The sequence below is a fragment of the Oryzias melastigma genome, linkage group LG13 (genome assembly GCF_002922805.2).
Source record: "Oryzias melastigma strain HK-1 linkage group LG13, ASM292280v2, whole genome shotgun sequence".
Taxonomy (NCBI): Eukaryota; Metazoa; Chordata; class Actinopteri; order Beloniformes; family Adrianichthyidae; genus Oryzias; species Oryzias melastigma.
The window spans coordinates 4802566-4828606 of NC_050524.1; the positions used below are offsets into that span (position 1 = coordinate 4802566).

Consider the following 26041-nt stretch of genomic DNA (forward strand, 5'->3'; position numbering starts at 1 on the left):
GTGAAAATTTGAATTGAACCCTTTTCTCAATCTACTTTAACAACACAACTCTCTCTGTAGGAGACTCCTCCTCTATGCTGATGACACTGTCCTCTATTCTCGTACCCCCTAACCAAACAAAGTGGGGAAAAAAAGTTGCAGTGTAGTTTTAATCTACAACTGACCCTAGATGTTTCCTAAATCAAAATCATGTGGTTTGGCAAGAACGGAGATGTTACTTTAAACCTTCTCAAAGTCTCCACTCTTGATGGGACTCCTCTAGATCGATTCACAGAGAATAAATATATTACAATCTTGCTAGACAATGCTTTATCTTGTCAGTTCACATTTGCAGTTAACAATAGAATGTGTTCCTCTCTCACTTACTCCGCAAGAAAAACATTGGTCCAATCTAGAGCATCCCTCCATGGTGTGACACAGCATATTTATTAAGCACAAGCATCAGTCAAAACGGATACACATCACAAACGGTGCAAAGACACTCTTGTAAACGTGTGTGTCACATTGAACTATGTATGGTGACAAATAGGGGCGAGTGACAGCAGCAACAACACACAAAGAGGCTGTACTAGTTCACAAAACCTGCTGTAACAAATGGATTGGATTGGCACAGTTTGGATCTGAGGATTTCTCATCGTACAAAACAGAAGCTTTAAGAATGATGGGTTTACAAAATGACCTTCCCTTAGCAAAAAGTAGTCCAAGTTTACTACAAGTATACTTACTCTATACTAAAAACAAGTACAAATACTGTTAATAAATGATCTATAAACTTAAAATGTTCGAAATGAATCTTAAGAAGTATTTCATCCGTATATTTCCTACACTACATGCTCTAGGGTCTACTTGCTATATTCAAATGTATTTAGTAAAATAATCTTAAATCTACTACTTCTTGCTAAGGGTTCAGCAAAACAAAACGAGTCTTTGTGGCAAAACCTTATTTAACAGCAAGAATTCATTTGTTAGAAATCTGGAAAAAGTTGAACGCATCAATCTGTGAGTGAAAATCAGTAAACAGGAACATTCCCTTAATTATTCATCATCTCACACGTTTTTTTTGTTTGTTTTTACTACACCTCCTTAAAATTCAAATAACTTTTACGCTGAAGCTGACATGTGGTTAACTTAAAAATATGTTTGCAGCTTTGAATGAAACTTTTTTTTAAATCTAAAACCAAAACTTTAAGGCATTCAGGCAAACAATTAAAGACTTAACAAAAAAAATCATTGATACAATTTTAGAAAAATCATTTATCATTTATTACCTGCATGAACATGTGAGATGTTTTGTTTTTCTGACCTACATCCAAAGACAAGAGTAAACAAAATTTCTGTGCTCTCAGAAGCATCAAAAAGTTTCAGGTGAGTTGCATGTCACAGCTAAATAGTATCTGCTATAAATACAAAGACATTGAAATGACACAAACGACAAGAAATGCATGAAATAATCAAACTTCCGGGTAAGACAAAAACTCTGCAGCTTTACAAACTAAAGACTTTCTACATAAATTAGTTCATATATTTGTCGTTAATTTGTTTGAGGTTAGGAACATTTTTATTCTGAAAAATGTCCCTGAAGAATGAAAAGATTTGACACAGAGCAGGTATGAAGAGGAACAGAAACTCGTTGGTTTTTGTTTCCTGTGAGAACATCAAACAACCAAGATAGAACTTGTTCTGGAGGAAGTTGAGCTGAAGTAAGAGCTTCACAAAGACAAGCTTTCACAATCTCCATCAACTTTTCTGTAGAAAATGATCAAATAATGAGTTAGCAGTTTCTATGTTCACTTTTTTCTGTACATTTAAATTTTGTTAATATTGAAAACCATAAAGATAAAAAATAAATATCCAGAAATGTAAATATTAATAGTTTGTACATCTAATTGCAGTGATTAAAAAAACATCTCACTACAGTTTTTCTATTCATTATATGTAATAACAATGTAAGGCAAATAATGAAATCTTCATCTAAATTGTATTCAATAGACTTTAGTCCATTGGTAAAAGACCTTGTAGATACTTATTTAAAATATTTAAACTTCAACAATCTGGCAGGAAAAAGTTTAACAAAATTTCTCCACTTTATGGTGGAAATAAGTCATCCATTGTTATTCTTTTATTTTTAAATGACTAATTGCTGTATTTAGAGAATGCAACATTTATTGATAATTAAATCTGTTTAAAATAAATACACCAAGTTAAAAATATGTGGATCAAATTTGAGACATTAGGTAAATAAGGCGTTGTTTTTTTGTTTTTTTAAGTCTCATATCAATATTAACTAACAAGCAAACGCTCACCCAAAATATCATAATTTACTATTTATATCTCATAAAAACAAAATTGCTTAATGTGGATTTCATCAAAGGGCTTTAAAAATCTTTTCATTCCAAAAGGTCAACTCTTTGATGTTGTCAGCTTTATGGAGTTTAGTTCTCTTATTTTCACCAAACGTCACTCTTAGAACTTAGAAAACAGAAGAGGACGAAACAGATTTTTGGTGATGCGGCCCAGAGGACCCGGCTGCAGAAATGACCAGTCAGTACCGGAAGTCCTCCCATATCGCTTTACTTTAGCTGTTGGCAGAGGTTTTCCTGTCTTAAGCTTTAATCAAAGTTTTTGTGAAATACTTTTGGGTTAGGGTATGATGTCAGGCGCCATCTTGTCAGTTGATGGACCAGCAATAGTTTGAATTCTGATAGAGAAAAAAATAAAAAAAAAACGTATCAAGTCAGACCGTAAACCAAACCCGAACGAACCGGACGGAGAGTTTGTGTTGTCAGAGGTAGTCATCCTCACTGGACGAGTCGTTTTCATTGAAACTGTAGTGGTAATAGTTACTGGGGCCTTCGCCGGGGTCGCTGCTGCTGCTGCTGCTCGCCGCTGAGCTCTCAGCGGTGAGCTCCGACCCGCCTGAACTCGCAGAAGGACAGCGGCTCATCCACCACAGCTGATGGGCGAAGGTCCACCCCCAGCTGCAGTGCTGACCAATGGGGCGCAGCAAGCGGATGAGCTCGGTGGCCTCCTGCCAGTAAGACGTTCACTTGCTGTGGCCCCGCCCCGAGCGCTGCTTGTTCATGGTGGTCAGCATCTGGCTGATGTAAGAGGTCAGCAGGTCGTCCATCTTGTAGCCCTGCAGGTGAGAACACAGACGGATGGGGGAGTTTGTCTCTGTTTGACCCACAATCTTCCGGTTCGTGGAGTCTGCCATCACCTACCAGGGACGTCTCGCACAGCAGCTTGCTGCCTCTCACCAGGTTGCCGATGGTGATGTGGAAGTAGGTGTTCCCGCTGCTCCAGTTGGAGATCTTGGTGAAGGGGTGAGTGGTCAGGATGTCCTACACGGAGGTTCAGTGATCAGTACAAAATAAACAAAACAACTAATCTGATCTGTCTATCTTTAGTCCCCCTGAAGCCGGCATCATGTTTGGACCTGTTGACTGGCTAGGCAGAAAATACTGTGATATCTTTAGGGGAGCATCAATCGAAGATGGGAAGTAGTTTGGGGTGGGGGGTAGAGTTGGGGTGAGTGGGGTCACTCCTTCTTCACTCCCTTTTGTACCTTTTATGTGTATTTATCAGCGTTTCACTTGTATTTTAGGTTCTTCTTTAACACTTTTATATTATTGTTTTAACTTTTCACTCTCATGATCCCAGGAAACGCAATTTCACTTAGTCTGCAATATGAAGGCAAGTGACAATAAAGCTTCTGTATATCTAAAAGACGGAAAAGTCAAAATGAACAACTTTTAAATATAGAACAAGAATGGAAGCTGAGAAAGGCCATTTGGAGCTTTGGTAACATGTAATAACATTTTTTTACAAAGTAAAAAAGCCAAATTTTCAGTCTTTAGAGGGATTCCTAGATGAAAGGAAACACATGAATTTTGAAGAAAAAGTGTGACTCCGACTAAATTCATTAGTTTAAGCATCATAACAAAGAGACGGATACAACACATGCTCAATTTAAGTGGCTGGAAGAGACCACGCCCAAACTGTCAATCCAATAACACAAAAAACTAAAACTGATCAATAAAGTGAAGTTAGTGATGGACCAAGTTTGTTCAAACTTTTTTCTTCTTGGTTAAATTGAAAATAATTTTGTAGGATTACTTTTACTTCAATTTTCTTCTATTTTAATCAGGAAAAGTCATAAAAGATAAAAGTTGACTAATTTAAGTTGATTTTAATAGTCTTTCAAAGAACTGTCAAGAATCACATCCCAGTTCTGAGAAATGGAGCGATTCATGCTGGAAATTCACCAGGCTCTAAAATTCTGAAACATGATGATGTTGACGACTGAAGGGCATGAAGGTCAGAGAGAACTGAAAGAACGGATCATTCGGGTGGGGAGACATAGCCGCTCTGAGGTTTGTACAGTGGCCCTGAAGTGCAAATCACTTGATTACATATTAGAAATCAAATAAAATTCCAGAAACCAAAACATAATTCCATTAAAAATGAAATCAAATACAAATGAAATGTTTCCGACAGTGGCTGACCTAAAACATTTTATTTGGGGGAGGGCAAATGAGTCAGCAGAGTGGCAGGTCATGAAATCTGAAAGGATTTTTTATTTTTTTTTCCTATTATTTGTTTTACTTTTTAAAATTATCATGGTGATTTTTAAAATGTTCTTGCATCAAGTGATTTGATTGGCGCTTCAGGGCCACCGTACATTTGACAACAGGACTAAAAATGTGGTGTATTCTGATGATTTTATTCAATGATATCTGAACAAACATCCCCAGCTGTTTCATTTGAAATAAAAGCAGATTGGAGATCACATGTGAGGATGAAGAGGATTATGGGTAGAAGACAAACCTTTGTCTTTGGGTCGATAAGACTGACTCCATGCTTGTTGATGGCGATCAGCAGGATTTCTGGGTAGTTGGGTTCAGTAGTTTGCTAAAAAAAAATAAAGAAAATGTTATCAGCGCAGGTAAAATATAATCAATTTAATCTCTTATCTTTTTTCTAGACAGAATTTTGCTTAATTGGTATAATAAAGAAAAACATTTATGTGATTTTAATGTTAATTAAAAAAAAAAAAGTGTGGAAAAATTAGCAGCTGACAGTTTTATATAGTTTACTTTCAGCAGAAAAATTCAGAATAAATGGACAGAATAACTCAATCCCTCACTGACGCTACAAGATAAATTAAGAAGTACTTTTTCCAGGGGTGTTTGTCTGCTCTGCCAACAGCATGTTTTTATTTTCTAAAACAACTTTGTAAATCACAGTAAACATGACCTCCTAAGTAAAGGAGAAGTTCATTTAAATGGAAATTTCAAAAATTTCCATGTTAAGATTTTGCTCCTAAATGAAAAGGAACTAACAGGAAGTGACATTCACCTTGACTTCAAAAAAGGCGGAGCCAAAAGTCGGCCACTTGTAGATGATCTTGAGGAACATCAGTTTGGCTTCTTCTCGTGATTTTCCCGCCTGCTTGTTGAAGTACGCCACTATGGACTGAAGTCGTCGTCACAAACGTTGAGACGATTAGACTGTTAAGATAATTCAAACCCAAATGATGTTTTTTCAGACAGGTTCAGCTTTTTTACCCGTTTCCAGTCATCTGGTGACATCTGGCGGATGAGGTCCTGAGGCACCAGCTCCCGAAGCATCTTGGGTATTGTAGGAAAGTGGGACTTGTCCTCTTCAAACTTGACACGGTAGATGAGCGCTCCTAACTGGAACACTTCTTCTCTGGAACATTTGTGGTAGCCCCGCAGGTATTTTGGAAGCTCCTAACATAAGATCCATAAAAACAGGTGAGTCTGAATATTAAAAAAAAAGATAATCATTGAAAATAAATGTGATAAGAATGACCTGGTAGTAATGGAAAATGGAGTCTGCAAAGGAGTCCTTCCCTGGAACTGTGCTGGTCCACAACTTCTTCATGAAGAACACCTGATAGGTCAGAGAGGGGACGATTCCTGCAGAGTTGGAGGTAAAACAAAGCACTTTTATTCTTAGTCTACAGGGGTCACTATTGAGATTTTTAAAACAGATACTTTTTTAATGCCCTTTCAATATGCCGGAATAACCAGCAGAAACAGATTCAGCAGTGGAGTTTTTGGAGATTACTTTTATTTCGTTAAAATAGAGTACAAATACAAATACAGATTAGCTCAGTGGTCAAGTGGTAGAGTGTCTGTCCCACGCTGGGGGAGTATGGGTTCAAATCACAAACTATAAAAAGAGAATTTATTTAGTGATGACTCAGCACTGGTTTCTGCACCATGATTCACATGGAGAACACATTTTAAAACATTAAATGGGTTCTGCTGTAGTTGCTTGAATAGTAGAAATGGCTGTAATTTGGATTATACATTTGCAATTAGATCAATTTTCAAAAATTTTATTTAAAATCTTTTCAAAATACAAAAAAACTTTGTTGGCCAAAAGGAAAAAAAACTCACTAAAGATGGATTTTTTTTTCCTTCAACATTTACAGTCTGTCATTCCTTATTTGCAAATATATTACTATACAATTCTATAATCTATCTTTGAGTACTAAAGTGGACACAATGAGAGTTTTATTTCTAAATATGAAGGTAAATTTCACCTAAATCTGCAATAAAATCCCTTTAAAAGTCTTAAAATTAACTTCATTTTTATCATTATCTGAAGCTTAATTATGGATTAGCCATTTGTGTACTATTTGCAGTGATTTTTAGTAGTTTTTAATCATGGGCCACAAGGACGTTCTAAAACTTGACAGATGGACTGGATCGGATGCTTGAAGTTTTTTGGTGAGCGACCTCATATGACAAAGAAACAACATGGAATCTGGAAAAAAAATGCTTTTTCATTTAAAATGTATGAGTTTTGATTGTATTTTAGTGCCAACTGCACCAATTGGTTGATGAATTTCAGTATGGAGAAATTTGTGTTTTTACACCTAAAATACCCCAAACTGCACATGTGTGTGGTTGTTTTAAGTGTTTATTTAGATTAAAATAATGTTATTTTTGTTATTTGAGAATAATTATCTAACATTGTGTTTATTTTTGAATTACCGCGTGGAAAACTTGTTGTTTTAAAAGCTAGTACATCACGGATTGTGTGTTTTGTCTAATGGATCTAAGAAACTGTGCTTAAAAGTAAAATTATTTCACCCTGTAATGACTCTGTAATTATTCTTTAACTTTGGAAACTGGAACAATGTTTTTTACAAACCACTTTAGAGATTGTATCTCTTTATTAAGTAGATGCAAAATCAATTTTTTGTGTGTGTCTACCATTGAGGTTTTTTTTTATCTCTTAGCAGCAACAATCAAATATAAAATTACAAAAATATATTTTTTTTTATCATTTTTACAGGCTAAAGCCACAGTTGAATCGATTTCTACTGGTTATTCTGACACATTGGAAAAGCTGTTTTTCTACCGCATTTTCAAGATAAATCAATAATATTTAGGGAGAAAAGAAAATCTTCTCCATCAAAGTAGAGAAAGCCAAATTAGAAAGTCAAATTTCAAGGATCGAGTCAGACGTCTGAATAGTTTTCGGAATTTTAGAGGTGAAAGTGAAGCAGATACCAACCGTCTTTAGCTGGACGGGATTTCTTGATCCAGTCGGTCAAATGTCTGACAAAGTCGAAGAAAAAATCTCCCTCCGGGACACTGATCACCTGAAGCAAACATGTCAGTAAGGGACTGGAGCAGCTTCAACAAAAAGTATCATGAATTCAAGACAAAACCATATTTTTGTACCTTTTTTAAGGCATTTTTAAAACGTTTCACATCAAAAATGATACATTTGTAAGTAAAGCTGTTAAACAAAAAGATCTCCCTTTTGATTTTTCAGTTAAAAGTCCCACTTGGTTATCTATTGATCTATTTTACAATTGTTCTCAGTGGTCTTTTAATTAAGTTTATGTCATTTTTGAGCAACATTTTTAAAAAATCTGTGTTGTTTTCTAGGACGTAGTTTCTGCAGAGCTGCAGGAGTTCATTCGAAATTTGTGGGCGGGGTTGTTGGAGCCGAGTAAGCCTGCATTCATTTCCCATTATCCCTTTGTTTACACGCTCTATCGTTAGCTTACAGCTCCTCACAAGTCCATCGCAAATAAGTTATTTTTCAAACAGCATTTCTTTATTCAATTTATTTACAACAAATTGAATAAAGAAATTCTCAGAAATGCAAATTTATCTTAATTTTCTGCATATTTGTCTTCCATCATCCGAAAAAAAACTGCAAGAACACGTTAGAAACACCAAACACATGATTTTCATTGGAGTGGTACTTTAATAGTTAAACCTTTAAGCTAAAGATAAAAAAGTTTTTTACTTATTACTTTTACAATTAATAAAAAAAAGAATTAATCAAATGCATCCGTCTACAGACAACATAACCCTAAAAGCTTAGAATGTGTTCTTCAGAGTTGAAAACACCTCCTTTAAAAATAAATTTTGTTTGTAGACTTTTGTTACATTTGGGTTAAATTAAAGTTAGCATCTTTAAAACAAAAGTGTTTCAAACTGTTCGGCTCTGATTTTCAGGATAAAAAAGTCAGTTAGTGAAACATGAATCGTCAAAAGGGCAGGACAGAAAACATCAAATGAACTCATCGTTCTCGTCTGTCTTTCTTCTTCTAAGGTTGTGAGGATTGACCTCTGACCTTGTCTGAGATCTTTACGAAGAGGCTAAAGCCCTCGGCGGATTTCAGCAGCAGTCTGGTGGAGATATTCTGGCAGAAATCCTTCGCTTTGGTGCTGGACTCCACCTCAAACGCCTGCAGGATGAAAAAAAAAAAACACAAACTTACCCTGCAGAACCCATGGGGTCAAATCTTTTTTATTTATTTTATCTTTTAATGTTTTCTTTTCACTTTTATTTTTTTTGGCTGCTGTTAACTGCTGTTATCCAAAATGAAAAAAAAAACTGTATATTAACTTTAAAACCCTGGAAAAAAAATTTTCTTGAGTTCTCTAGGGTTAAATCTCTGAGTTTTTAAAAAACTTTTTTTTTTTTTTTTACATTTATAGGTTGTTTTAAGTGTGCCGCACCTCATCCGTGTCATCGGGGAAGTAGACCTTGTGGAAGATTTGGGTTGTTTTGTGCTGGATGGCTTCCACTTCCACCAAATGAGGCGGATACTTTCTGGATCCATTTCTGTCACCAAGACAAGAACAATTCTAACATTATAAACACCAGACATGTTAGCTTGGCTTTAATGCTAATGTGTAAAATACATGGCTTCAAAATGTTTTTATTCTGTTTTTGTTTCTGTCTTTGAGGATTCTCGTGGAGCAGACAGAGGCTCAGCTTTTACCGCAGAGCTTTGTGGACTCTCTGCATGCAGTCTGTCGACAGCGGGTGGTGCTTCTTGGACTGGAGGAAGCGCTGGATGTGCGGGAGCAGCACGTTGCTGGGGGGGAACAGGCCGGTGCACAGCCACAGCAGCTCCCAGCCTTTCTCCTCGCTGTACCTGCAGCAGCACAGAACGCGCTCAGCGTCTCCAAAGCATCGCTCAACCTGAGGGAGGATTCACCAACGCACTTGACATGGTTGTCCGTGAGCTGCTTGAGGATCTGACAGTAGATCTCGTCTTTCAGCGGCTCGGCCTTCAGCGCCCCTTCAAAGATCTGGTCTGTCAGCTCGTTGACGGACCGGGTCCTCTTGGAGGGGTAGTCGCCCATGTACTTCATCATAGGTGGGTTTGAAGTCAAGAAATTCACCCGGTTATCTTTTCATCTGCTCCAGATTCACAATGATTTGAGTAAAGAAATACTCAGAAATTAAAATTTGAGCTTCAATTTCTTTATATTCGTCATCCTTTATCAGAAAAATGCCACAAGAAAAAAAAAAACAATTTTCCCCAGAGTGGGCCATTACGATGCACTCTCACTCTCAACTTGTCATATATAGACGTACGGTTCCGGCCCCCTCCGTGTCTCTTTTTGATGTTTTGGGGGTCCCCACCTCGTTGTTTTTTTGACGTGCTGGCTGTTCCGATTAAATCGAGGTCCCCAACTTCCAGGCTGGGAACCGATACTAGTCCGAGGACCACTTGGAATCGGGCCAAAGAAGAAAAGACGAGCACTAATCAGGGGTTCCCAACTCTCGGGACGCGGAACTGGTACCAGATTAGGGTAGCGGTTTGTCATTCCAAGGATTGGGGACCCCTGATTTAACGGGAACAGTCAAAACGTCAAAAAAACCATGAGTTGGGGACACCCAAAATGTCAAAAAGTGACTCGGAGGGCACCTGAACCCTATATTCATAAATGACAAGTTGGGAGTGAGAATGTGTAGGTCCTAAATGATCAGTTCAAAGGATATCGATGAAAGCCATGCAGGCTTCCTGAGCCAGGTCCTCATGGTTGACCACCTTCTTCAGTAGCGGCTGCTTGAGCGGCTCCCTCGTGCAGCTCCACAACTTATCTTTCCCGCGATTCTTAGTGACCATGACTCTGCTCAGAGTGTGCTTAGGAGGAGGCCTGCAGAAATGCAGCTCGCGTCAAAACAAATCAACATGCTGAGCATCTTCAACTCCAGAATATGAGAACGATTTAATAGAATCTTTAGGAAAATACACTGAATCTGCAGCTTTACTTAAAGGGTAACCAAACAGGGAAGTTGGAGGCTGACTCCACCCACAACCAAAATCTGAACATCCAGTCAGAGGGGCGGGGCTGGGTTAACAGGACTATCATTACTGGAGCTGCAGATCATGACGTGGAACTTCTGAAATGACGTGGAACTGAAATGATTTGACCAATCACGAAATTCAACTGCAATACCTCAATTCAACCTGTAGGAGGCAGCACACAGGTAGTTTTGACTATATCATTAAGAATTGAAAAAAAATATATTTTAATTTGTCAAAATTGTGAAAATGACCAAAAGACAGAACTTTTAAAGCCCCGTTTATAGAGGTAAGCAGCCAAAAAAAGTCAATTTAGAGTTTGGTTACCCTTTAAAGTTTTAACAGGAATATGATGAAAAAAGTTAGTGTGATTTTTAAAGGTACCTGAAGTAGTCGTAGGAGAACTCCTCCAGCGTGTAAGGTTTCAGTCTGCCTTCTGTCTCCGGCAGGATGATCTGCGAGGACCGAACACTCTCCTGCCGCTGGTCCGGTGTCATGGTAATCAGCGCCTGATGGTTGATTGATGTTAACCAGTGACTCATTACTTTCATCACTTTAATTTTTTCTTTTAAATTAAAAAAAAAAAAACAAACACAAGTGCTTTGGACTGTAAAAATGATGATAATTATAATTATTGTGTTAATTAAAACTTTTCAGCATATTTTTTTTTACAGAATAAAGATATTTCAACTGTTTTGGTTTGCTTATTTGCTTCATTTGAAGATTATAATTCTGAAATCTTATAGCTCTTTTTATGAAGTGAAAGTTTCTGAAAATATTTTCTGAATTTGAGTGAAAAGAGCTAAATCAGAACACTCCGCCTCACCACGATGTCTTGCTGAGGTCGGGTCATGGCTGGCAGGACATAAATGCAGTCAACCGGGAAATCTCCTCTCTGATTGGTCCGTTCATTAATCCCGTGTGCCCAGCCGGAGTTGAGGACCTGCTCGCCAGTGTCCTGGTCCAGAATGATCAGGTCTCCCTTCTGGAAGCCCAGGAACGTTGACTCTTCCCCTGCTGTGGGACGAGAGGGAAACAGTTGATGATTAAGATGATAAACGAACAAGAAATGATCCAAATTTTAAATGTTGTGGATGAATCTGGATCAGACAAATAACATGAGAGGAAAAGTTATTTAAGGTGAAACAATAAAACAGATTAATTCTTTAACACCGGAGTTCCAGTATTTATGTTCTTTGAATTACTGTCATTTTTAATTGTTAACACGATCAACGTAATTCCAGTAGACTGTGAAGGAGAAAAGCGGCTCGTCGATATTAAAATAATTTGCGATGGATTTCTTGTCCAAATTTAAGTGTTTACAGCTGCATTCGTAGTCCACCTTCATTCATAAACATCTCATCTATCCACTGTTTACTGTTGGAAAAGTTTGATCAAATTCTGCTAAAGCACAAATCTGTGTTTTTTTCTCCATTTTTTTAAAACTTTACTATGACGTTAAAGCAGGAGGAAGTCATTTAGATTAAACACCCACTCTTTACAAAACTACTTTTTTTGGTGTTTTTAATATGTTTTTGTGGCATTTTTATGATAATGTACGACATAGAAGAAAATTCAGCTCAAAAATGTATTTCTGAGTATTTATAAATTCAAATGAATCAGGAGCGGACAAAAAAGGCAGTTTAAAAAATATCATAACTGTGGCGTAAAAAATACTCTTTAAAGCTCCTCTTGCTCTGAGCACTCTGCAACGGCCCCGCCCACAACTCAGAGGTTTTTTTTTAAAGTACTCCTGTCACTCTACAGAAACTATGTCCTAAAAAACAACAGATTTTTTTTTTTTGGGCTAAAATCATCATTATCATCATCATTTAAAAAGCACTGGAAACACTTTAACAATAGATCAAATGATCTTTAGAGGACATCAAAGGACATACCAGGGTTGGGGTTGTCCTGCAGCGCCACCACAAACTTTGACCTCCTCCTCAGGCCCTCCAGGAAGGTCACCACCAGGTCCCGGATGTCCTCTGCGTTGCTGGAGGTGAAGGTGTACTCCTCTCCTTTAATGGTTGCCAGTGTGAAACTCTGACTCTGCATCTTTCCTCCCCTAAAAAAAAAAACAACAAAAACATTAAAAAAAACTACACAAAGGCTTTCCTGATTCTACAAATGTAAGATTTAATCAGATTTATTAAGATGTGTTTGAAATTGTATTTAAACTAAAGAAAACGAAGAATTTTTAAAAATAATATCATCACCTGCTGCTGGAAACTGCAGTGATTTCTGGGAAGGAGAGTTCCAGGAGGACCTGCTCCTGCTCATCAACGAAGTAAACCCCGGTCCAGTTAACAGCCACTATCAGGTCGTCTTTGGGCAGATTAGGACCTGCGAGGAACAACAAAGATAAATGGATAATCCAGAGCATAGATAACATAAATCTGCGTCCGTGTTGTCCTTGTGTTGGTCTTACAGATGAACTGATTCAGAAGAACTTTTCAGATGTTTTAATTGCATAATACTTTAATTCAAATTTGAGTTTGTGGAATTTTAAAGTAGACAATTTTAAGTTTTTCTTGGAGTTGCATGGTGCTGCAGTGGTTGGCACTTTCGTCTCAAAACAAGAAGGGCCTGGTTCGAATCCCAGGTGGGTTCTTTCTGTGAAGAGTTGGCGTGTTCTCTTGTATGTTTGGGGTTTGTCCGACTTCCTCCGCGTCCAAAAACATGCTACATGGGTAAATTTTATGCTTAAATGGCCCCTAACTGTTAATGTGTTACCCTGCAACAAACCTGTGACCCTGAAGGGGTACAGCAGGTTCTGTAGATGTTTTTATGGAATCATGCAGATAAATAAACAATCACTACTATAACTTTGATCAATTTAAGGCAGAAGAAACAGAAACATTAAATCAAATGTTACCATTTATTTATAAAATTGAAATTCTAAAACCAACTAACATTATTTATGTATTTATTTTAAGAATCTAATTGAGTCCAGATCATTTCAATGAGGCTAAACTGTTTCAACTGTATTCTAATGACAGCTTATTTAAGCGACAAACTTTTACATTGAACGGTTTTGGGTTTATTTTCCATATTGAGAAAGTAATGGACGACAGTGGAGAAGAAAACTCGCTTTAAAGTCAAAGAAAAGAAGTGAAAGCAGAACCAAACCATGTAAGAACCAGAGTCAATGAAAAGACAAACAGAAACACTGAAACATCTGTTATTAGACTAAAGAGGTGAGTTATCAGCTGCAGCAGTGAGACAACAGAAAGCAGACAAACACAAACCACCAAAACATCCTGCATTAGTGATTAGATCAAACGGAAAATGAACCAGTAGAAACTGATGGAGGAATTTCATGACAATAACCTCTTTAAATGTACATCTATCTTCCATATTTCTGCTGTGTAAGTAATTATGATTTCATGAGTGGGTTCTGAAGAGTGAAATGTTCTTACCTGAGAACTTAAAGGCTTCGTAAAACCGAGAAAACAGAAGAGGCCATTTGTGGCGAGCAAAATCCACAACTTCCTCCTTCACCTTCTGGGAGTCGAACCTCTTCTGGGTGTAGATGCCCTTTGGAGACCAGCAGAGACGTGTGTTAAAAAAAAGATCCTTAGAAGTCCTCACAGGATTAATGCTATCCAACTAAATGTGCATCTTAAAATGTAAAAAAAAGTAAACAAATCTGCTTCTAATTCACAATGATTTGAATAAAGAAATACTCAGAAATGCAATTTTTATCTTGTTTTTTTAATAAATGTCCTCCATCATGAAAAAATGCTACAAGAACCTGTTTAAAACACCAAAGTTACTAGAAGTGGGTCTTTAAGATCATAAACAGGATTCAAATTTTTGTCATACAAAAAGTTAAAAAGTCATAAAGTTTTAACTTAGATCATAGAAGTACTGGTAGATCCCCTCTAAGATGGAGCAGTACCTTTTTGTGAGCAGCCATGATGAAATGAGCCCATTTCTCCACAGTCTTGGAGGAGCTGACCTCTCTGTCGGGGATGTAGGACGGGATGAGGCTCAGCAGGCGCTCCAGAAGGATCTCTGACCCATAGTCCACGTAGTACTGCTGCGAGGCCAGCTCTGCCAGGTCATCCTGCAGAAACCAACAGGTTTGTGCTTTCAGATACCAAGTCAGAATCAAACAAATCTGAGAGCATTTGTGTTTGCAGTGAGGAACATCAGCAAGAACTTTAAACCAAAAACAACAACATGACAGGACGTATGTGAAGCTTTTGGAGAAGATGTGACATGCTGGTGGAAGTAACTGCTGTCACCCTGTCACAGCGGTATTCTCCAAACTTGACGCCTCTGACGATTTGCTGGTAGATGAGGTTGGTGGCGACTTGGTCCTCGGTTGGATCGTGCCAGGGCGTGAAGATCTCCTTCCTGAAGAACAGCCTCCAGGGGGCGTTCCTCTCCTGAGCGCCCTGCTCCTTTGCGTACTGCTCACATTGGGACACAGCGTCCATCACGTGGTCGTTCCCGCTGCCTAAGGAGGACACCTGCGGGAGATCACAGACTTAAACTGCTGACAAGAAGAGGTCAGAAAGTCATCTCACTGAGATTACAGAAATAGTGTTACGTCTACTTACAGATGATCTATTAATGATGATTAATGACCTGTAGCTGTGTTGGTAACCTATAAATGTCTAGTTAGAGGTTTGGAACCGGAAAATGATCATTCATATAATTTGAATTTTAAACCTGTATTTGCACAAAAATATTTTTTTAAACCAACACAGAGCCTTCTCTGGTGTCCCAAACACAGGTGGGGAAACTTTTTGACTGTTTTGGGGCCACAAAGGGCCCCAAAACTCAGCAGAAGGGCTGGACCAGGAGCAGATGCATGGAGTATTTGGTAATCCACCTCATAAGAGAAGGAAAAATCTGGATGAAAAGATCATTTAATGTATTTATATATCTTAAAACAGAACATTTTGGAGGTTTTTATTTCAAAACTGTGGCTTTTGATTTCATTTTAGTGACATTTACACCAGCAAGTTATGTCCTTAAGGGAAAAACACGAACTTAGAGAAATGGTGCGTTCATGTGGGGTTAGAATGATTGGAAAAATGACCGTCTGACTTGTAAAACACATAAGAACGTTTGAAAAACAACAAATCTTTCAACACTACCTGAATGCAGAATAACCTAAACAAGTTTATGGTTTGCTATATTTTGGAAGACACCCGAATTACGGAGAAAATAAATAATTAATAATGATTATCAAGAACAAATTCTAACTTTAATTCCACAAGAGGGGCTCAGTTTTGGAATAACTGCAGGAGAGACATTCAAAATTATCAATGAAAAATAAAAACAACTCTAAAGGATGATGAAATTAATAGATATAAGACCGCCAACAAGATTCATTGATGTGTAATTTTTTCATCATAGTTTTCAGTGTTTATTTGACGCAATTCTGTAAAAAAATTTGTCTGGTATAAATTTAAGTTTCAAAAAATGGAGGCTAGGAGTCACTAAAAAGGCCTTTAAATATTGTTCTTTATCATTTTACTTTAGTTTATGGAGTTTTTTATTTTATCTGTTCAAAATAAAAACATAGTAATAATAATGTTGATGAACTTTTAGGTTCTAATGTTTGGATGTTCTTACTTTGTCAAACAGAGCGATGTAGAGGGAAAAGCCAAAACGGTCTCGTAGGTTGACCTTGTCGGACAGGGCGTTGCAGAGCTCTTTCGCTGTGGTGGCAGAGTCGGTCAGGAGTGTTTTGGTGGTGCCGTCCATAAACGTCACCGGCAGCATGACGGGCTTCTTCGACTTGGTGGCCTGAATGTGTAAAAACATCAGTCAGATACATTAACTTTATATAACCATTGATATCATAAATGTTACGCACATTTCTGAGACTCTAATCTCATTAGCTTCATCAAAACTTTACATTTTATATAACTTCATTCCTGTTTTCTATTCTGTAGTTTATCATCATTCCACTAGGGGCAGTAAAAGGGCGTTTCCAGCAATTTTCAAAATGGCTGCCTCCTTGAAATCTCAGAAACACTTTTGGCGGGAAAAGTTTTACTATTTTTCTTAACTTTATGGTGAGAATAACTCATTTATTGATTTATTGTTGTGAATTTTTTTAATAATTTCTTGCTGTATTAAAATAACGTAAAATGTGATCATTATTCTTTTATATTACAGTCACACCAAGCATGTGTAGATCAAATTCATTCTAATTTATAATATTTATAATCTCATAAAAATATTGATGTACATATATATATATATATATATATATATATTGGGATTTAATCAAATGTTTTAAAAAAAACACTTTTGTGTCCTAAACTGTATTTTCTGTCAAATCTTTGATAAAATCAAATGTAATAATTTTTTTTGCCAAAAAAAAAAATGGATGTAAATGCTGTCGTTGTATTCAGAAATCTACAAAAATCCAAATTCTGGGAAGTGATAGATTCAAGATGAATGAAAATAAATAGAGTAGAAAGCGTGGATGTTGTGTTTGTCCTAAAAAAAATAAAATATGTATAAAAATAATCATTTTATCACAGACATTTTCAGAATTCTTTTATCCAAAAATATATTTACAATGAGAGCCAATGTAGAGAAAGGAAAATTCAAATGCACTTCAACTTACAAATAGTAAAAAACTCTAACTCTAGAACCAGGTTTCTTGCACAAATACTACCAGGGATTTGGACCTCTGACCAGCCACTCAACACAGCTATCTTTATCATGTACACTCCTATGGGAGTTTGGACCTGCAGCTCCAGCCAGGACGGAGGCTGAGTTCTTGTGCCGTTGACAAAAGTCCGTCTCAGCCTCTCTTCACAGTACGGAGCGTATCCCGGCGGCCCGTTGCTGATGAAGTTCCTCAAATACTGTCAGAGAAAAACAAGAAGAAGCAGCGTTCAGAGCACATTCAGGAAACCAAACACATCCTAAACGCTGTGAACTCTCCAGATCCTGACCTTGACGAATTTGTCGGATGGGGCGAAACAGCCGACGCACAGCGAGATGAGGATCCAGCCGCGAGCGTGAGAGCTTTTAGACGGGTTCTGAGTGAGCTGCTTACAGATCTGACAGTAGATCTCATCCCTGACCCATCAACACACACGAACACGCCGAAAGGTTAACTCACTTCACAGGAAGCAGAAAAACATGCAGTTATTCAATTTAATAAAAACTCACATTTTCAGATGAACTCTGACATACAGTTGTTTTAAAATGAATATTTTATTCATTTGAATCTGAACTTTGTAAATAATTAAATACGATTAAATGGTTAAAACACATGTACAGTGCTTATTTAAAATACTTAAACTGTAAATACTTTTTTTTATATCCGAACACTGTTAAAAGATATTTTTAAGAAGTGAGAAATGAGTTTCCACATATTTTGCTCAAATTATGAAAAGTGATTTTTTTTTAAATAAAGTTTTAACTAACTTGGATGATTAGATTTAGTTTGATTCCATTCAATGGTACAATCACCTTGACTCTAGGATGACCTCTCGTAACGACTCTGGAACTCAGACTCGTTCTCACCTCAGTCCGGGTCTCAGGATTCCGTTGCCGATTATGAAGTGAAGTTTCTCCAGGTTGGACGTTGGCCGGTCCTCCAGCATACTGTTGCCATGGAGACCATATTCCCCGTCGTTGAGACGCTTGGTGACCTGACAACCAAGCATCACATCGTGAATTGTTTTTCCACTTTAACCCCAGAACTGAGAACCAACCAGAAGATAAATCCGCGTTTTATGGTTCTTCTCACCTCCTCTGTGATCTTGGATTTCTTCTTCAGGGTGAGGGACACCAGTTTGTGCCGAACGCTGTTTTTCTTGTGACTGTCGGAGAGAGGCGTCTGCAGAGAAGAAAAGAAAACATGGAGGTCGCTTCAGTGGCTGCTGTGATTGTAAAAACAGCTGATCTTGACGTGAGTAGAAAGAAAATCAAGTCATCCATTTTATTTGAACTTTTGTAGAAAAGTTTTGGAGGAATGAGAAAACTACATAGGAAGCCACGCCCACTCTCCTCTAAGACTTGAACACTTGTGTCCGCTTCCTCCTCCTCACCTCCCCGTCCGCCTGCAGCGCCTGCAGCTCTCTCTTGTAGGTCTTCTTTCCCAGCGTCTCATAGATCTTGGTCATGACTGGGATCTTTTCACTTCCGTCACTGATGGCTGTGTGGTACTTGGGCTCTGGCAGATCCCCCATGAACCTCAGAACTGTGATCCAGACTGCAAGAGCGGCCTGCAAGGACCACAGGTTTATGAAGGGTAACTTTTCAGTTTTTCTGACCACAAGTATCTGGTTCTGTGTTCTCACCAGCTGGTCTCCTTCGTCATCGTGGAACAGCAGCGGCTGCTTCAGAGGTCTTCTGACATAGGTGTGCGTGCTGGTGCCTTGGAAGTAGGTCGCTGCGTACTTGGCAAACTTGTACTCTGATAAATCCTCCTCTTCATCATCATCAGGAAGAGGAAGGGCCTCGTCCAGATCCTCCTCTACCAGTTCATGATGCGTGCGCTCCAGGTCCTGCAGAAGATCAGGAACATCACAGTCATGCTGTTTTATGTCTTATTTTAAGACAAATTTCGCACAAATTTTGGGAATGTTCTTTTTAATTATAAATATATATATATTGATTTTGTTTTCTGAAGTTAGTTCACCTCAAAGCCGGCAGGCGCCTGTCCTTCCTGACCCGGCAGAGAGCTGGTCGTTCCCAGGAACCCGAACATCTTGTCCACCATGTCGGAGTCGTTGACGGGCTCCTTCCGGGCCTTCTCCATCTGCTCCACCATCTCCTTCTTCCTCCGAGCCTCCTCCTTCTCCTTCTTCTCTCGCTCAGCATCCTCCTTGGCCAACTGGGCTAGTCGCTCCTAAAGTACAAAAGAGGGGATTGAAACGGGAAATCGACAGAGATCAAGCAAACATAAACAATGAGGGCAACTTCAAGATTTTTCAGACATGTTTTTATAAAAATCTGCATAAAAAAATAAAATTAAGCTGACTTAGCTGCCTGCTGTTCATAAATATTTACAGAAAAGCATCATCTCCAACTCCAGACGTTCAAACACTACGAAGAGTTTTATGTAGAGGCTTGGAAAAATGGTTAAAGTAAAAACTGGAACCCCTTATGTTTTTTAAAATTTTAATTTAATTACTTTTATTGTGATTTATATGTTTCCGTTCCAATTCGTTGAGTTATTGCTATTCCAAGACTGTCCACTAGGTGGCAGCGTAGCGCGCAGCTCTATGGAGTAGAGGAAGAACAAATGCTACCAGCACCAACACGTGTGCTGTGTTTCTATTTGAAATCACAGGTTAGTAAACACTTTATTTTTTAAAAGTAATGTTGAGAATGTTGAGCCTGAAGATCTCACAGACGATTTGTTTTAATGTAATGACAATTGAAACGTGTGTTGGAAGGATATAACGTTTGTTTAAAGCTAACTCGCTAATGCTAGCACTCCATTATAAAGATGCTAGAAGCTACTTTAAACTGGACAATGCTGCAATTAATTTTTATATATTGCAGTTAAATTCTTTATGAAACATTTTTCATTTACTGGGGTTATTTGTGTTACTGAATATACATATTTTGGGTTCAATACCAAATACCAAAAATGATCTTGAGGAATTGTGTTTAAAAACATGGCAGTCATGGGAAAGACTGAAGAAACAGTGTCAGTCAACATTTATTCTTTGTTATAATTCATGGATATTTTATTTAATGTTTTTTTGTGAAAGAAATAATAAATATTTTACCATCTAATAGGAAATATATTCGACAACATTAATAATTTAGTTAAAATAATTTTGTAAAACATTCATGTTCATTTAGTTCAGTGTACATTATGAATCAAGTTCAATAAAGATGACTATATTGCCGACAGAATGAGTGAAAAGATTCTTGAAGGACTGATTATTATTTAGAAAGATAGTTTGTTAAGGAATATTTGAAGTCATGTTATGGCTATGTGGATATTGAAGATGCTGATCTTGTGAATATCAGTTTCGTCAAAGTCTTTTAACAGGAAATTTGCCTCTGAGTTGCTTTAACTCAAACTGGATGTTTCCTTGAGATCTTTTTTTTTTTCCTTTAAGCTTAAAGCTGAAGTAATCTGTTTTAAAACTGAGAATACTCTAGAAAACGGTTCCATACGGAGGCATCAGTGAACTTATTGGACTCACCTGGTGTTTGCGTTCAGCCTCGGCCTTCGCTCTCTTCGCTGACATCTGGTTCTTCAGTTTGGTCTCCTCCGCCAGACGCATCTTCTCAGCCTCCAGCCTCCTGCGGTACTGAGAGCGGAACGAGTTCAATTAGAGGCAGAACTTCTAAACTATTGTCAAAAACTTAAATATGAGAGATTCTAGATGTCCGAAAGGTTGAGTCAAACAAATATTCTTAAAACACTTGGGTTTTTTCAAGACAATTTCTGGACTAATCCTATTGGAATATTGTTAATGAGGGAATGATGTCAGATAACTTTAGGGGGTGTTTGCCGATGTATAAAGAGAAAATGAGAAAGATGCCAGAAAAGAATCTGAATTCAGATTCACTGGACACTATTCCTTTTTCTTATTTGTTTTCCTCACGTTTTTGCGTCTTTAAATTAATATTAAGATGCAGTACAGTACACCCTCAAAGAATATCATTTACTGAATCTCGTCAGATCTTCTGTTTCCCGATGTGACGAAGCACAAAGACATTCAGTCTTAAGATTGGCTCGTCTAGAAGCTTCTGAGGCTTCAAACGGTTCAGCTGCTTCAGAAGCTAACAGTGCGTCATTTTATCTGCAATTATTGCAATTTTCTTTACATATTTATGAAGTTTAATCACACATCTCCAAATATTTAAACTAAGAATGTTTTGAAATGGTTTTAGAGCACCTGCAGCAACACAAGAACACACAATTTTTATATAATTTGTTAAATCTGACCCAATTACTTTTTGGAGCAATAATACCTTTTTTGGTTATTGGGTTATTTTTTATTCTAAATTAAACTAACTCACCAAAAAATGTTTTTAACCATGGAGTTAAAAATAACTTGAGTGTTTTAGTGTGCAGAAACTCTGTTTACTAAAAGTAAAAGTGTTCAAAGTAAACTTATTTTAGAGCAAACATTCAAATATTTAACTAAAGTTTTGTCCTTTTAAACATATTTTCATAGTTTTTGTGCAAACTGATCTTCATAAAGTGGACATACTTGTTTCTTTCCTGAAACAAAGCTGAATATTATAAACTCGTGCTGCTGTAAGTTAGTAAATCTGATGATGGTTGACACATCCGCCCGGTCCGCTGAGCGTTACCTCGCCCTTCAGCCTCCTGAACAGCCGCCGCGCGATCATCCCTCGGGTGTACGCCTGGATGGTGATGACGGCCCACAGCCGGTGCCTGAACGCCCGGCGTACCAGGTAACCACGGCAACGACCCTGGAAGACTGTGATCCGCTGACGGGCCACATGATACGACGCGCACAACTTCCTGGAGCGAACCAGAGCCTGCAGGCGAGAGAAGCCCGCTCGCATCTGCAGGAAAGAAGAAGAAGAAAGGTTGACCATCTTCTAGGTGAAGCTGCTGTGGAGGGACGCGGTGATGCTCCTCACAGCGCCGTAGTTCTTCCTGCAGTGGTAGCCTCTCCACGTCTTCTGGATGAACACGGCCGACTTTCTCATCTTCAGGAAATTCGATCTGATGGAAGAAATTGAAAAATAAAATACCAGAATGTTTGAGTCTCTGAAAAACCGGGTTCTTCAGATCCCACCTGTCTTTAAAGCCCCGCACCACCTTCTGGATGAGGATGACCTTATCCGTGATGGCCTTGTCCCTCTCGATCTCCAGCAGCATGTCATGATGATCCTAAATCCACAAGAGAACAAACTCTGATGAGCTTAGTCAGCAGATTTTTTTTTCCTCCGCTCTGACTCATCAGTTTGAACGCTGACATCAGCATGGCGGCGTGACCACGGCGTGCGGCGGACAGGAAGCAACAGGTTCTGGATCTGAGGAATCATGTATGCAGTGACAGAGAAGCACAACTAAAAATAAAAATACTTTTGGTAAATGGCTTCACTGGAAAAAAAATGTTCCAAATATTTTTTCTCTTCATAAAGTTAGAAAAATCATATTTTCCTTTATAAACATAGGAAGTTTCCATTTTATAAATCTCACCAATCTTTATATTTAGCGTATGTGCATGACACTTTGTGACAAAGTAAAAGCGGGGAAGTGAAGCCGACCCTCTAAAGCTTCTTCCTGTTGTGGGCTCATCCAGCCTGTGAATGATGGGACTGCGTCCTGTGGGGGAAGTGTGGGTGCTGCCCTCATCTTAACCGCTGCACTTTCTCCTTCCTGTCCTGCTTCCTGTCCAGCTGAGCGACAGAAAAACCTGAAATCCAGAGAAGCTCGAGATCCGCTCCGCTCTGCAGATTACTGCCGAACAGGGACGTTCAGAAGGAGAGTCGGGCGAGAATCAAGTGACTTCAAATGAGTTGATCCAAGAAGAGAATGTGGGAGTTTGTGCAGTGTTTTATGTGTTTATTGAAAAAAAATATACATATTATTTTAAGCTTTCAGGGTTTTTCTGGACTCAAAAATGAAACATATTGAACCTAAATGCTCAATAACTAACTTAATGCAACCTGAGGCTCCGGAGCCACATGCAGCCCATGCACTGTTGTGGCTCTTTGTCTTTGAAGAATAGATTTATTAGTATTTGTTTAACTCATATGAGCCCTGAGAGCTTCAGCAGACCTCCATTATGTCAGATGATTGAGCAAAATGATGGTAAAAAGGTTTGATTTAATGTTAGTGCTTTATTATTTGAATAAATGTAAACTCATATTTTTATTTTAAGTCTAGCTGCTTTTCAGAGACAACGCTCTTAAAATAAAAAAAATCCTCTTTGACGCAGCATGCCTTTTATTTTGAAAATTTTGAAAGCTACATTTAATAAAGGAATGGCTTGATGGACATAAAAACAGTGAGAGTTAACTTTGCGACTCTCACTGGGTTTTGTTCTGTAAGAAAATTGCTTTAGGTTCGCTCTTTTAGTGCTAAAGGTTGCAGACCCCTGACCTAGAACCAATCTTTGGTCAAGAAAATGTTTTTCTGGTTTCAAAATTCAATGCAAGACTTCTGAAAAACATTTAACACAAGTTACTTCTTTCTTCTGTTCTATGACATTTTTTTCCCTTTTCTTTGGCAAAAAAAAAAAAATGATGACTAAAGTAACTAAATGTTTTACTTCAATAGAATCTTCAAAGCTTTAGAAGAAACAGGAAGTCTGACTCTGACTTTCAAAATAAAATGTCAAAGTGAACTGAAATAATAGAGAAACCAGCAAAAAAAAAGTCTGTTTTGACAGAAGGTCCTCCATATAGAACAAAACAAACCACAGAGGCTGAAACATCAGCAGATCATGTTTTCATTTTGGGACAAATGGACATGGCTGGACAGCAGCGGCCATCACTGATCCGAACGCGCAGAAACGAGCTAAAAATGACACTCAGATGGGTTTTTTAGATTAAAAAAAAAAAAAAAATCTCCCTGAATATTGAGTTCAAGTCTTTATCTTCACAGAGCTGTTGGACCATTTAATGAAAATAAGTCTCCACTCCTTATTCAGCAATAGAGTGAAAGAGTTTTACTTCAAGCCTCTTAAAAAAGTTAACTCCTTTCGTTTGATTTTCTTTGATTTCTTTTTTTCATGTTTTCTTTTGTGATTTTACTCCTCCAGTCAGTCTCACCTGCTGTCCTTTCTTAATGTTCTACAGTCATCATCTTCAGTGCATTTAAGTAGTTTTTTCTCTTCTTTCATGGATTTTGACTTTTAGTTTTGACATATTTAAACTAATGTATTGCATATCAATGAAAATGACTTTAATTCATGACTACCTTGAGGAAGATTTTGGTTTTTCCCATCTGCCAGTCGTCGTCTCTGCCGAGGACGGCCTCTGCGATCTTCTGACAGGTTCCCCTCAGGTCCTCCTGATGACAGAATAACCTGATGTTAATGTTATGTTAACCTGAAGTCCTAAAATCCTAAGGTTTAAACTTTTTTTTTACTTTAAATTAGATTGTATTGTTAAAAAGGAATCTCAAAGTCTTTGTTAGTATTGGAATCTGGACAAGCACCCAAAGAAATCTTGTTTTTTCAGGCAAATGTGGAGGGTATGTCCAAGAATAACAATCAGCTGTTGGATGGAGTGAAAAGGATCTCCGAAAACACAGTTAAATAAACATTATCACTGCTGCACAACGTAAAAAAAAAAAATATTGGACCTCAGAGCACAGAAAAAGAGCAGAAACAAAAGTTTAAAAGTGAAATTATATGTAGATAAAGCTCTTTAAATCAGTGCAGCACCTGTTTGTACGCAGGTTTGACTCCAGGCATGAGCACTCGGTATCGGTCGACAAACTCCACAAAGGTGTAGCGGATGGGGTATCCAGCACGACGGATGCGAATGGTCTCCATCATCCCAGAATACCTCAGCTGACGCACACACAGCTCCCTGTCAAACAGCTGCAAGAAAAAAAAACACAAAAAATCCCTAAACCTCTGATCAACCTGGAAAGATCATCTCCAAGATGTTAAAGTGTGGCAGAAGCTTTCAATGATCAGGTCAAAGAAAAACTCTAGTGTTAATGCAGAAACCTGCTTTAGAAATTTTTGTTTGTCTTTTAAGAGGCAGAAGTTCAACACATCCATAAAAACTGACACTAAAATCACAGCAAATACTAACTTAAATCAATCCAATCTCCTTAGGAGACCAGTTTGTTTAATCTTCCATTGGCCCCAACTCCATCAAATCCACCAAAACAAACTGTTAAAGTTCTACAAAGTGCAGCTGCTCACCATGGGTTTCTTGTACTCATTGGGTTTGATGCATCGGACAAAGAAAGGCTGACAGACGCTCAGAGTCCTCATGAGCAGCTCCAGAGATCTTTTGAACTGACTGCTCAGAGTGGGAGAGCGCTTCCTGGTCTCTGCCCCCTAAAAGACACACACATGCACAACACACACATCTGTCAAAAACAATGCAGACTCACTGGGATGTAACATCCCCTTTTTCCTGTATTCTTTTTTCTAACTCCCATTCTTAAATTAAAGTAGATTCAGTTTGTTCTGGAGCTCTAGAAAAATGTGGTTTTAAAATATGTTCCATAGAAAATGAGTTGTTTAAATGTTATGCATGTTAGTCCCCAAGATGTAATAAACCAGCCCCAACGCTTGACTAATAACCCACAACTCTTTATAAAATTGCTTTCAATTTGCCATCGATTAGAACATTATGACCTAAAATCATATTTTATTCTTCAATTTTGTATTTTAATTTAAAATTAATCTATCTTTGTGGTTTTATTTTGAAGGCGTACATCCGGTTCCACATCCGCTTTCGCTCTGAAACGACAAAATATCAAATGAGCTACTGCCCTCTTGTGGTCACATGTGAAATTTCACAGCTGTT

General features: G+C 37.9%; 1 protein-coding gene across 1 annotated transcript in view; it reads right to left on the minus strand.

Moving 5' to 3' along the window:
- Positions 1-405: 405 nt before the first annotated feature.
- myo7aa (myosin VIIAa) overlaps positions 406-26041 on the minus strand; it is a 40097-nt gene continuing 14461 nt past the window's right edge. Inside the window, exons 16-49 of the mRNA XM_036214951.1 lie at positions 25429-25566; positions 24937-25095; positions 24468-24560; positions 22336-22430; positions 22178-22262; positions 21881-22099; positions 20761-20868; positions 19236-19445; positions 18895-19101; positions 18643-18819; positions 18342-18431; positions 18116-18243; positions 17539-17665; positions 17329-17448; positions 16199-16372; positions 14857-15084; positions 14508-14675; positions 14026-14143; positions 12823-12949; positions 12502-12671; positions 11430-11620; positions 10988-11112; positions 10297-10454; positions 9514-9667; positions 9287-9442; positions 9021-9126; positions 8633-8746; positions 7555-7642; positions 5836-5942; positions 5568-5753; positions 5359-5475; positions 4828-4911; positions 3222-3341; positions 406-3136 (exon numbers count right to left, since the gene is read on the minus strand). Of these exons, the coding sequence (XP_036070844.1) occupies positions 3044-3136; positions 3222-3341; positions 4828-4911; positions 5359-5475; positions 5568-5753; positions 5836-5942; positions 7555-7642; positions 8633-8746; positions 9021-9126; positions 9287-9442; positions 9514-9667; positions 10297-10454; positions 10988-11112; positions 11430-11620; positions 12502-12671; positions 12823-12949; positions 14026-14143; positions 14508-14675; positions 14857-15084; positions 16199-16372; positions 17329-17448; positions 17539-17665; positions 18116-18243; positions 18342-18431; positions 18643-18819; positions 18895-19101; positions 19236-19445; positions 20761-20868; positions 21881-22099; positions 22178-22262; positions 22336-22430; positions 24468-24560; positions 24937-25095; positions 25429-25566 (4740 nt within the window). The 3' untranslated portion in view covers positions 406-3043. The remainder of the gene's footprint in view (positions 3137-3221; positions 3342-4827; positions 4912-5358; positions 5476-5567; positions 5754-5835; positions 5943-7554; positions 7643-8632; positions 8747-9020; positions 9127-9286; positions 9443-9513; positions 9668-10296; positions 10455-10987; positions 11113-11429; positions 11621-12501; positions 12672-12822; positions 12950-14025; positions 14144-14507; positions 14676-14856; positions 15085-16198; positions 16373-17328; positions 17449-17538; positions 17666-18115; positions 18244-18341; positions 18432-18642; positions 18820-18894; positions 19102-19235; positions 19446-20760; positions 20869-21880; positions 22100-22177; positions 22263-22335; positions 22431-24467; positions 24561-24936; positions 25096-25428; positions 25567-26041) is intronic.